General features: G+C 46.7%; 1 protein-coding gene across 3 annotated transcripts in view; it reads left to right on the top strand.

The window, feature by feature from the left end:
* DGUOK (deoxyguanosine kinase) overlaps window positions 1-11,261 on the top strand; it is a 36,316-nt gene extending 25,055 nt beyond the window's left edge. For 2 of the 3 annotated variants that reach the window (XM_082641763.1, XM_082641762.1), the window contains 4 exons: window positions 4,025-4,172; window positions 9,767-9,882; window positions 10,478-10,577; window positions 11,021-11,261. In XM_082641763.1, coding sequence (XP_082497889.1) covers window positions 4,025-4,172; window positions 9,767-9,882; window positions 10,478-10,577; window positions 11,021-11,047 — 391 coding nt within the window. In that variant the 3' untranslated portion in view covers window positions 11,048-11,261. Of the gene's footprint in view, window positions 1-4,024; window positions 4,173-9,766; window positions 9,883-10,477; window positions 10,961-11,020 lie in introns of those variants that run through there. The other variant, XM_082641761.1, reaches the window with a different exon arrangement.
* Window positions 11,262-12,377: the final 1,116 nt, after the last annotated feature.

The following is a 12,377-nucleotide window of genomic DNA, read 5'->3' as shown; positions in this document are numbered from 1 at the left end:
CTTGAAAATTATACTTGAAAAAAGTGTCTTTTTAAAGACAACACTCTACAGATTTGTTCAGACTTATAATTTCACAGTTACCATATATGTCAAGAAAGGAGACTGTGTTTTTCATAATCTGAATGCATTTAATTTCTCACATTGGCACTGATTATGTTTCCTTATTCTTTTCTAGCATAGAAGCAGGCGCGTAGCTACCTAGTATAACCATTACATGCTAAAAGGCACAGAAGAGACACTTAAGTAGCAGCATATGTTCTAGCAAACCAAATGAATCAGTGGTTGGTTATCACCTGGAAGAAAAAAGCAGTCGGAATTAAAATGTGTTCCTAAAATGACAGGAGAAAGAAATTTATCCCTTTTTTAAAATTCTTCAAGAAAGGATTTCTGAGTAGAAATAGCAGATTTGTAAAATTGGCTTCTGTCTTGGTTTTAACCTTTTTTGACCTTTTGTTGTGTGGCAGGGCTTATTGTTGGCCAGAGTCTGTAAGGGACATCCAGTCTCTTACAGGTCAGACGAAGAGCATCATCCTGACCACCTGAGGGAGTGAGACGGGGAGTCACTTTTAATGAAAGCTAGCAGATAGCTTGGGAATTCAGCCCATCTTTTCTAGAGGCGCTAGTCCATCTATGCTCTGGAATTCCTGGTTCTGCCACAAAACCAGTCTGTGACTTGTGTATAATCCATTTGAAGATGAAGTGAGGGTGCCTTAATCTGGACATCACTGAGGGTTTTTTATCTGAAGGTGATGAGTGACGACCTCTGTCAGTGTGAAATGGTGGCTTAAAGCCTGATGGTCTATCTTAAGCCCCCTGAGTTATCAGAATGGAAAATGGTGCCTTTTTATTGTCCATTCACTTCTGAAAACACTAGATTGGTTACTCATTTAATTCCAAATTAGAAAAACTAGCTGTGCTCCTTAGTGCTCCCATAAAGCCTCCTGGAGGGAAAAAATAAGGATACATTTGTAAATGTACTGTGACTTTTTTTTTAGACATTACTTAAAAATCATTCAAGATATGTAAAACAAACCCTATAGACTAGGCATTCCTTCTCTGTGGACCCCAAGAGAGAGCCTACTCTTTATAAAAGCGAAATATGTGAATTATAAATGGTTGGGCTATAGATTTTAGTTCTTTTTCAACTGTTGGATATACTACTACCTATTTTCCTTTCCCCTCTCCCAAGCCATGCCTCTTGAATTAGGAAGATGAATTACATATTACTACCTGCTTGGAAACATATTCACCATCTTTTTTTTTTTTTTTTTTTTGGCCTCGCTGTGCAGCATGTGGGATCTTCCCTGACCAGGGATCGAACCCATGTCCCCTGCAGTGGAAGCCCCGAGTCTTAACCACTGGACAACCAGGGAAGTCCCTACCACCAGTCTTTTGATTTCCAGCCCTTTAATGAGATAGACATGTGAGAGACCCCTTAGAAATAGAAATACTTTGTTTAGAAGGTACAAGATCTTGGGACTTCCACTCCTTTAAACATTTATCCATCTATTCATTTGCTCACCACAGATTTGTTGAATGCCGCCTGTGTTTAGGCACTGGACAGCAACAGTCAGCAGAGCAGACCCAGTCCCTGCCTTCACGGTGACCTTAGTCTAACAGGGAACTTTGAGACTGCACGTGTGCTCACGTGTGTCATATGTGTTCCAAAGGAGGAACATGGCTTGTTTGGGAGAGTGGATGACAGGGAGGGAGACACCTAAATCTTTTCTGTTTGAGTTGAAAGAAAATAATAGCATGTGGTTTTAGAGCAGGGACCGTTAACGCCTAGGTCCTTACACTGGTTCTTCCCTGCAGCCCCTGCATCCGGGCTGCAGGGTTCCCTCCCCTCAGCAGGCAGCACCACGGTCTTCTATGCCCTCTTGCCCCTTCACCACCAGCTCTGGAGAAATAAAGAAGTGCTCATCTTCAAAAAAGGCGAGGGCCCTTTTATAGGACTTACTAACAGATATTTACTTTCTCTTTATAAGATCTTAATTTCCATGTTACCTGTGAAGAAGCTGAAAACATTTTTCAGATACTGAATTAGAAATTCGCCTCTTTTCTTTGTTGCCTTCAGCTAGGCTGTAGCTAAGCCATTCCAGGCTGGAAGAGTTGACTTCTGGAGCTCCCAAATCAGTGCCTTCATAGCCTAACGATGAAGTAGTTACAGTGACAGCTAAGGTGTCTTGAGTACTGTGTGCCAGTCACTCTTGTAAGCACCTTGTGAGTGTGCCTACAGTCCTCACTGTACAGTCCTCACAACTCTGTGAGTTAGGTTCAACTGTTATCTTTTTTTTTTAATTTATTTATTTTTATTTTATTTATTTATTTTTGGCTGCGATGGATCTTCATTGCTGCGTGCGGGCTTTCTCTAGTTGCAGCGAGCAGGGGCTACTCTTCATTGCAGTGTGCAGGCTTCTCATTGTGGCGGCTTCTCTTGTTGCGGGGCACAGGCTCTAGGCGCGTGGGCTTCAGTAGTTGTGGCACGTGGGCTCAGTAGTTGTGACTCGTGGGCTCTAGAGCGCAGGCTCAGTAGTTTGGCACACGAGCTTAGTTGCTCCGTGGCATGTGGGATCTTCCCTGACCAGGGCTCGAACCCATGCCCCTTGCCTTGGCAGGCGGATTCTTAACCACTGTGCCACCAGGGAAGTCCTCAACTGTTATCTTTGTACAGAGGAAGAAGCAGGCTGAGAGTTTGATGTCTTGCCCCTGGTGACACGGCTAGTGAATTTTGAAGCCAGGCCGGACTCAGGAGTGTGACTCTGCAAGCCATTCTCTTATTGCAACACTCGTGGCCTTGCGGTGTATACTTCCCTGAGCCATTCATAGATAAGGATTCTGAATTTCATTTTCCCAGAAGTAGCCAGTGGCTGAGCGTTGCCTTAGAAACTGGAGTTCATTGTTCAGGATGTAAATTGTGTTTTGTATCAAGATGCCTGAGGTTTGAAAGCAGAACTGACCCTCCTGACATGATGGTTTCTAGTTAACTCGTATTTCCTATCCACCAGATGCTCCTTTAGTTATGGAAGTAAGCAAGGGGCAAAACTAGTTTGATTTTTGGGCTTAGCTTTCTTGTATCTGGATTAGAAGCTCAGAAGCAGAGGAAGCAAGAGCTTCTATGTGCTTGCTTTGGAGGAGGGTCTGCTTTCTGGGTAATAGTGCAGTTAGTAGGAAGTGCATTTACTGCTCCGTAGGTGACACCACCTAAATACAGTTCCCGCTCTACTGCTCAAGTAGACAAAAGGGTGGCTCAGTAGCCTGGAGACTCAGAAGGCTGGAGTCCTTAAATTAAAAGTGGTGGGTGCTTTATACTAGATTGGCTTTTGGTTTGGGGGTTTACTTGCAGTAATAATAAGGCAATCTTAAAAGTTTGAGTTTACATGCAAGTTTGAGTTTACATGCACTGTTTGCTATATGTTTTGACTGGTTTCCAGCAGGGAAAATGGTTAGCAACCAATGATATTCTCTTTCAGTGTCCCTTTTCTTCCAGTGGATTAATCCATCCAGAGAGCTGTGATTTTGGCCTCTAAAGTCTAAATTCTCTTCTCATCTTAGTGTTGAGCAAGGAGGGAGAGACATAGGTGAAGAATTCAGATTTCTTAAAGATGGGTGAGGGACCAGAAAGGTTAAGTGTCAACTATACTTCAGTTAGAAAAGAAAAAGAGGGCTTCCCTGGTGGAGCAGTGGTTGAGAGTCTGCCTGCCGATGCAGGGGACGAGGGTTCGTGCCCCGGTCCGGGAAGACCCCACATGCCGCAGAGCGGCTAGGCCCGTGAGCCATGGCCGCTGAGCCTGCGCGTCCAGAGCCTGTGCTCCGCAACAGGAGGGGCCACAATAGTGAGAGGCCCGTGTACCGAAAAAAAGAAAAAAAAAGATTGATGAGGTGCTAGAAAGGTTAAGTGGTTTGGACAGACACGGAACAAGTTGGTTATTGATGTTTTTTTTTTGCTTCTCTCTCTCTTCGGCCTTTCATTCCATTTCCCATTCTCCTCCCCTCTCCCCATCCTACTTACATTTCCAATCAGGTATATCTTTGCAAAGACTCTTTTTGAAAATGGTTCCCTCAGTGACATCGAATGGCATATCTATCAGGACTGGCATTATTTTCTCCTGCAGGAGTTTGCCAGCCGGCTCAGATTACATGGCTTCATCTACCTCCAGGCTGCTCCCCAGGTAACACCGAATTTAAAGCCTTAGACTTTAGGGCCATATGAAACTTAAGAGGTGATGTTCTCTGAGCCCCTGATTTTCCAGTTGGAGAAAGTCGATTGTGGGTATTACCTGGAGCACGGAGAGCAATGGATGCGTACCCTCCCATCCTAGCGTGAGCACCCACAGGCTTTCTGAAATAGAGGGCTAAAGCTAGTGACTGTGCATAGAAAGTGTCCTTCTTGATGTAGCAACCACATAGAGAAAATTGGGCTTTATGTTTATCACCAGGGTCTGCAGGTTCGACCCTCTGATCAGCTAACCTGTAGCCAGTTGCCTTAGCTTTTCCTTCCCTCTAACTGGGTCATCAGAGTCTGTGATGGTCTTGATGGTTTCCTGAATAGCACGTCAGGCGGAGGAAAAGGGTTTCCTCACCTCATCCTGATACCATCCTAATTTATAGTCTCCTTTTGAACCTTAAGGGTGCCACTGGTAAGGCAAGATGGACTGTGGAAGTTGCATCCCATGACCCTCTGACTTGGACCATGGAGCCAGCCCAGCACACAGTAGGGTGATGTTATGGCAGGAGCACTGGAGTCTCTGGAGACAGCAGTGGTCCTTGGCTCTGCCAACAGGCAGTGACCGTGCTCAGGCCCTGGAAACCTTTCCCCAGAGGGGTCCTTGTCTGTCAAATCCAGTGTCTCAGACTAGTGATCTCTAAGGGCTCTTCTGGAGTGGGGGTCAAGGCAGGGGGTATTTTTTGAGGGATGTGTTGTTCTCACCTTTTTAGACAAATATCTGATATACAGTCAAATGCCAGATATACCACATTATCTTAGGAGGGAAAGCTCCCTTCAGGCTAGAGGCCGTGCTTCTAGAGACAGGACTGAGTCTTGTGGAAGGGGGAAGGCTGAGAGCAGATTGACTGATCAGAAAATGGGTGGGAGAGCCCCAGTTGCACAGGCTCACAAGAGCCAGAGACGAGAGGACCGGATGGAAGGGCCTGACCAGTTTGAATGCCTTGGGTGTGACAGGGACCAGGTATCGGGGCTCTTTGTGTCAGGAGCTTCTGAAGATTGTGAGGCAGAAGCTAGATCATAGGAGGAAATAAAGAGATTCCACGGAAGTAAATAGGGTCTCAGGTTTAAAGTGAAACTCAGCTAGAGATGCAGTGAAGCCAGAGGGCTGAGAGCCTTCTGTGAAAATAATGAAGCTGAAAGTAGCTGCCTTGCTTATTTATGACTTCTTGCACAGTAGTCTTCATTGCCTGGGAACAGGAATAGAGGAGGCCAATTATGAGGGTGACTGTACTGTAGGGGCGGGGATTGGTGTCAGATTAGGGGAAAAGGAGGCCCCTGCCAGAAGGATGGTTTGAAGTAGCTGAGTGTGGGGTTCAGGATGAGAGGAAACTCCCGGCCCCCAGGAGGGCTCGTGGATGAGTCAGAGCCTTGTGGACCTGAACTGAGTGAAGACTGTGGTTGGATTTTGAAGAGGTGACAGGTTTCCAGTAGGAGTTCATGGGATGAATAGTTGAAAGCAGAAGTAGGTTGAGGGCCTAAGCATTAAGAGAAGAATTGAAAGTACTGACCTAGCCTTTTCCTGGTTCTTAACCTAACCTAACCTAACCTAACCTAACCTAACCTAACCTGCTGGGACACTGGGACCCAGCAAGGAAAAGAAGAACATCTTCCTCACTTCTTTGTGTACTTGGAATGACTTTGTGAGAAGGGACAGTGATGATGACAGTGGTGGTGGTGACTGTTATTTTTATGGTGTGGCTGATACATCTTTTTGGAGAGACGAACTGAGGTATTTCAGCTGGGGTACAATAAGGGTTGAAGGATTACTGCAACTTGATGGTAGAAAAAAATAGCTGATTCATTTTGATATTGAATGGGGATTTGGGTGCTGTTTTGATGGCATTAGAGCCAGGAACCAGGAATGTCGATATCCTTCCCCTGAAGTCACCACTGACCTCTTCTGTGAGACCCAAAGGGAACTACACCTAAGAGAGAGCAGAACAGAAGTGAAAACATCTCTGTGTAGAAAGCTGCGCAAGTGTTCAATCCCCTGGCAGATGCTACGTTCAGCGCTCGAGGGATGGGCTCAAGTGGGGTCTTTTGCTCTTTCCCACCTACTCTCCCCTAAATTGTAAAAAGCAAGCGGGCCAACAGTAAAAAATCAGAAGAGAAATGGCTGGGCCTCAGTGCCCCATGGAATCAGGAAGAAAGAGTGCAGCTGGCCAGTGTGCCTCCAAGAGCCAGGCCGTGTTTGCAGCCTGGACACAGCGTGCTGCAAAGGCCTGGGAACAAGTGGCATCTGGATGCTGGGCTTGAGAAGCACAGTGGCCAGACGCACTAGCAGGCAGTGTCCAGTTGCTGTCTCTGGCTTCCAGCAGTCCGGACAGCAGCTCTTCCGGGGGTGGGGATGCGGCGGGCAGGGGAGTGGAGCGGCAGCTGCCATGTCCAGCTGCACTGTCTTTCCTGTTCACATTCAGTGTGTCCTCCCCACGAGGACTGAGGCACAGAGGGACCAGACTAAAGCACTGTCTGCACAGGTTTTTTTTTTTTTTTTAAGAACTTGTTGTAACCATATCAGTAAAGCAACAATTATGCCAAATGCTCAAAATAGAAGTTTACCTAGGCTTCTGGAGGGAAGAAAAGTTTGCTCTATTAAGCAAATTAACAGTGCAAAGGGAAATGTTAGCCCAGTTTAGCAGGAGAGACTTTAGCATCAATGTTTGCCTGCCAGCAATGAATGAATAATTATAGCTTTTATAAAAAGAATTGCTCTGCCCTGTGTATAATTGAAACCGTAAAGCCACATTCTAAAAAATACGCATTTTCATTAATTCTGATAATATTTTTCTCTCAGGAAAATTAGGTAGCTTTGCTATATTTAGAAATCCTGAAGCTACCTTGCTGGCAGGAATGTGAATCGGTCAGCCTCTAAGGAGGCGGTTTGGCAGCGTATACGAGCAGTGCACATACTTTTGACCTATTAATCATGCTCTTTGGAATTTACTCCATAAATATGCTCCCACATAGGCAAAATGGTGCATGTGCAAGGCAACATTGTGTACAATAGCAAGTTATTGTAAACAGCCCAGTAGTCATCAGTAGGGACCGGTGGAATAGATTATGCGCCATCCATGCACTGATAAATTCTGAAGCCATGAAGAAGAACTAGAAAGTACTATACTGGCATGTAACAATCTTCAAGACGTTAAGTAAAGAAAAATAAGAACTAAGTGCGTCGTAGGAGACCTTTTACATGTATGGGTTTTTTTTTTTAAGGTGGGGTTAAGAATGTGAGATGCGTGAACCTTTCTGAAAGTATACAACAAGTCACTAACATCTGTCCTCAGTGGGGCGGAGAACTGGGTAGCAGGAAGCCGGTGGTGTAAAGCTGTGTGATGGGCAGGCAAGGGAACACGGGGAGACGTCTGGAAGCGGTCAGCGATGAGGATGAGGATGCCAGTAGGGGCAGGATGACCGGAGGAGGAAGAGGAGGTCCAGAGTGAAGGAAAGCAGGAATGGAAAAGAGTCAAGTAGGAGCGAAAGGTCGCTAGAGACGGACTAGGTCAGAGATGGAAACGTTCCGTGAGCATGTGCAGCAAATATTTATCGACCACCTGCTCTACCAGGCCCTGCGCTCAGCCCTGAACCAGACGGACTCTGGCCTGCCTCCTGGGTCTCCCCCAGTCACTGTACCCTTAGAGCACCCTGTGCAGACCTCCCTCAGCCACCTGATACAGCTGAAATACCACCCGGGGTCTGTGTGTGTCCAGGGCCTAGCGTAGCGCCTGGCTGCAGAGTGGTGCTGAGTAAGCTGGTACCAGAGGTAACGGCAGAGCCCTGCCTCTTCCGGGAAGCGCCTCTGACTGCCTGAGCCCAAATGCTGCCTCCCTTATCCGACCGCCGCACTTAAGATCCAAACCGCCCAGTTCAGCACTTGATTTGCTATTTTGTGTATGTCGTTTTACTTGTTATCTAACTAGATTATAGAATCCCTAGGACAAGGACTTCATCCAAGTTTAGAGCAGTTCTTAATTCAGGGGAAAGAGATGAAAAGGGATAAGTGCTAAAAGTATTAACAGTTAGATCCGTGTTAATCAGTTTGAAAAGTTGGACATAAGATCATAAATGAAATGTGTTTTTATGATTTTCTTTCCTTAGAGGAAAGATGGGACAAGAGGGAAACAGCAAAGACTGTGCATCTTTAGGGATATTGTACCCTGCGTTTGGAGATCAAGTTTACATTTGGCAATAAAGTTTAAATGTTTGAAAGAGACAAGTCCTAAATCAGTGAGTTAATGTACTTGTGCTTCCCAGGACAGATGACATTGAATAATAAAGCATTTGCCAGGCAGAGAGAGGAGGGCAGGCAATTCAGGCAAAGCAAACATGCAGAGCAAAAGTTCTGAGACGTGAAAGAGCTTGATCTATACCGCGGGCAGGAGGTCAAGTCTGGCTGAAGCCGTGGGTCCAGGGGAGGAAGGAGCTAAGGAAGGTGAAAGTGGAGAGTTAGGAGGGGTGGCCAGACTCCGGGAATGGCCTTGTATGACCAGTAGAGGAGAAGCTGACATTCCCTGAGCCACTGTGCTTCAAACTTTCTGATCAGCGTGAAACTATGCACGCTCTGGAAGGAGTGGAGGATGGAGAGTTGGTCTCAGCCTCACTCTTTTTACTTCCTTACCTTTGACCTGTGCAGAATTTGCATTGTACCCCGGAGTGAGTGAGTGACATGATATGAAAGAGATGTTTCACATTACTTACCCTTTGGTAAATATGATGTTACTCATACTTCCTTGGATCCGGGCTGAAGGCGATAAGGACCCTGTGAGGGATTTTAAGCAAGGAGAGGAATACCGTTACAGTCACCCTCCATATGTGCAGACACAGACCCCGCTGATGCGGGGAGCCCGCTGCCATTTCACACACATAAGGGACTTGAGCAGCCTTGGATATTTGTATCCTCAGGGGGTCCTGGAACCAACCCCCGCTCACCACAGATACTGAGGGACAGCTGTATATTGGAATACTCTGGAAGGGCGGGCTGAGCAGGAAAGCTGGGAGGAGGGACAGCATGTGCCGGGACCTTGACGGGCTCCCCCTGTAAATCCTCACAGCGACCCTGGGACTGATGAAGGGGGAGGAGGTGGAAGCCCACCCAGCGGGCCCCGCTGCTGCCTGCTGAAGACGGGAATCTAACCCTGGACTTTCAGACTCTAGGGCCTGTGCTCCTTCCACATGCTTCACCACTTCCGGGAGGCAGGGAGCCAGAAGGCGCGTGCTCGTAGTCCAGGTGAGAGAGGCTGAGGGCCTGCCCAGGGCAGAGGGGAGAGAGGCGAGGTGAGAGCCCGCTGAAGGAGATTGAAGAGAACTCGGGGACTCCCTGGATGTGGCCGGGAGGAGGAAAAAGAGGTTAATTCCAGGTTCCCAGGGTAGATGATGTTTATTATTAACCTGTGATTGAATAAGACAACAAGGCAGCAGAAGCAAAGTCGTCGTGCTAGTGCCCAGGATAGACATGGCAAGTGCGTCTGAGAGCACCCCAGCTTTTGTAACAGCCAAAATAACCAAAGAGCTCAGCAGATCCTGGGGATTGTCTTCCAGGTTTGTTTGAAGAGACTACGCCTGAGGGCCAGGGAAGAGGAGAAAGGAATTGAGTTGGCGTATCTTGAGCAGCTTCACGCTCAGCACGAAGCCTGGCTTGTCCGCAGAACAACCCCGTAAGTGGAGAAGAGTGCAGCAGTGGACAGAGGCCTGCCTTCCTGCAGCCGGTCATTAAAATACAGGAAGTTCAACATGCAGCCCCTAAGCAGGTTCAGAATGTTCTGAAAGCGGTTGGAATTGTCAAGCATTATCCAAATCAGAAATTTAACATTGGATATAATCTATATATTCCAAGAAACTTGTTATTAGGTTCTGTTTCTCCAGCTTTTTTGTTTTTTGACATCCCCTGACTGACCATGGTGATTGATGATGATGACATAGTTGGCTCAGGGTAAAGGGCTGAAAAAGTTTAGAGAAATTGTCAGTGTACTAAGTTGACATTCCTAGTTTCAGCCTTTCCTCCCTTCAGGCTTGATGTGGTGTCCATTTAAATGTTTGAGGCCCTGACCTTCAGTATCAGTCTCAAGACTAAAGAGGAATTTCAGCCTCATCTTCCCAGCCAGCTTTACTGAATCCTTTTTTTTAAGCTACTGTTTACGTGAAATTTCCTTAAGAAGGTATGTGGCCTTAGATCTGTTCTGAATTAAGGCTGGTGAGTGTGTGAAACCTGCCATCTTTCTTCTGTTCCCTAAATGTTCGTGCTTCTTACAGGCTCCACTCTGAGGCCCTGCTGGACATTCCAGTGCTGGTGTTGGATGTCAATGACGATTTTTCTGAAGAAGTAACCAGACAAGAAGCGCTCATGAAGAGGGTGGGGAAGACCTTAACTCCTGCTTTCTAGTAGTTTTCCTTGTTTGCACGTTTATTGCTTCAGACTTCAGTATGGGCCCCGTGCATTGTGCCTCAAATTGCATTTCACACTCCAAAGCCTGTGGGGCCTTGTAGAAGTTACTAATGTAATCCCTATTCTCTAATATTTGGGGCCAGTAACTTAAATACCTGACTTGTAACGTGTGCTTTCCTGCTGACTCCCTCCTCTAAGGTGTTCTAGAAGTAGGGAAAGGAGACTTCTGGATTCTCTCCAGCTCTGCCACTTGATACCGTAGGACCCTGGGCAGGTCACATTTCCTTTCCATACCTATTTTCCCTTCCTCACAAAAACTCGTGGGCTTGGCTACATATGCATTATGGATGGACTATTGTGTCGTCTCCTGAAAATGTGAAATTAACTTCTGGTTGTTCCCTTTCCCACAGGTAAACACCTTTGTAAAGAATCTATAACCAGTACCAGGATGTTCTAGCTGTGATCTGGGCTCTCTGACTTTTTGAAGCCAGAAGAATACCAAGTCACCCACCTTCCCATCCCCACTTCCATCTCCTTTTACACCTAGAGTGCTCTGACATGCAGGGGTTAGGTTTCTGTTATCCTTGGACCCTGCCTTTGTCTTCTTTTATATCTCAAGGACTTCTCAAATAAAGTCTACATTTTTGTGGATTTTGCTATCCAGTTCATTTCTTTCAGCGTGTATCTACGGGTGCCTGCTCTGAGCTCCCCTCTAGACTGGCCATTTTCACGTGAGAAAAGTCTTTGCTTTTCTTCTTCTTGAATGCTTCACCAGCCAGACTTCCCTGTGTGTTCACTGGCTCCTTCTGACATGCCAGGGCGGGAACTGCTTCTAGGACCCCTAGCCAAGCTCTGCCTTAGGCATGAAGCAGGGAAGTACAGTGACTCAGGAGTGGGTGGTTGCTCACGTGTGAGTCCCCAGAGCCAGGAAATGGAGCCCGAACTCCAGGAAGCTCCGCCGTCTCTTCCCAGCCAGCACTCTTGGTTTGGGGGATGGGGTGGGATTTAGACCTTTGTCTTAGAGCTGGAGAACCTGGATGAAAGAAAGGGAGGGAAGGAGGGAGAGAGCAAATCATGAGCCTAAAAGTTCCACATCTGATATTTAGGGTTCGGTCATCCTGGCGCTCTGGCCTGCTCCAAACACCTGACCCAGTGAGTTTCAGGTGACCTTAATGGAGTGAATCTGTCTATGCTGGAAAGAAAGAAAATTTTTTGTGTTGCACTTCAAGCTTCAAGGACAGTTTATTGTTAAGAGAGAAAAATACATGGCTCTATAGAATGGAAGTGCTTCATTGAAAGAAGACTGCAGGTCCACGATTCACCGGCATCGGAATTCCTGCACTGAGCCCTTGACAGTTGCACAGGCCTGCAGGAAAATGAATGAGCTTGGGACCCAGAGTGTCCCAGGAGACAAACCTGTGTTTCCCTTGATGCTTGGGAAAACGAGTGTGAGGTTGGTTTCTAACAAATGTGGGATGTTTTGAAATAGCACGGCATTTCTTTATCCTACTTTAAAAAAAAATTTTTTTTTAATTTATTTTTGGCTGCCTTGGGTCCTCATTGCTGTGCGCGGGGACTACTCTTTGTTGTGGTGCGCAGACTTCTCATTGTGGTGGCTTCTCTTGTTGCGGAGCACAGGCTGTAGGTGCACGGGCTTCAGTAGTTGTGGCTCACGGGCTCTCTAGAGCATGGACTCAGTAGTTGTGGCGCACAGGCTTAGTTGCTCCACAGCATGTGGGATCTTCCCGGACCAGGGCTCGAACCCAT

This window comes from Mesoplodon mirus (assembly GCF_964341445.2).
Source record: "Mesoplodon mirus genome assembly, chromosome: 14".
Taxonomy (NCBI): Eukaryota; Metazoa; Chordata; class Mammalia; order Artiodactyla; family Ziphiidae; genus Mesoplodon; species Mesoplodon mirus.
Note: the sequence above shows the minus strand (reverse complement) of the source record. Positions and strands in the feature narration are given on the sequence as shown.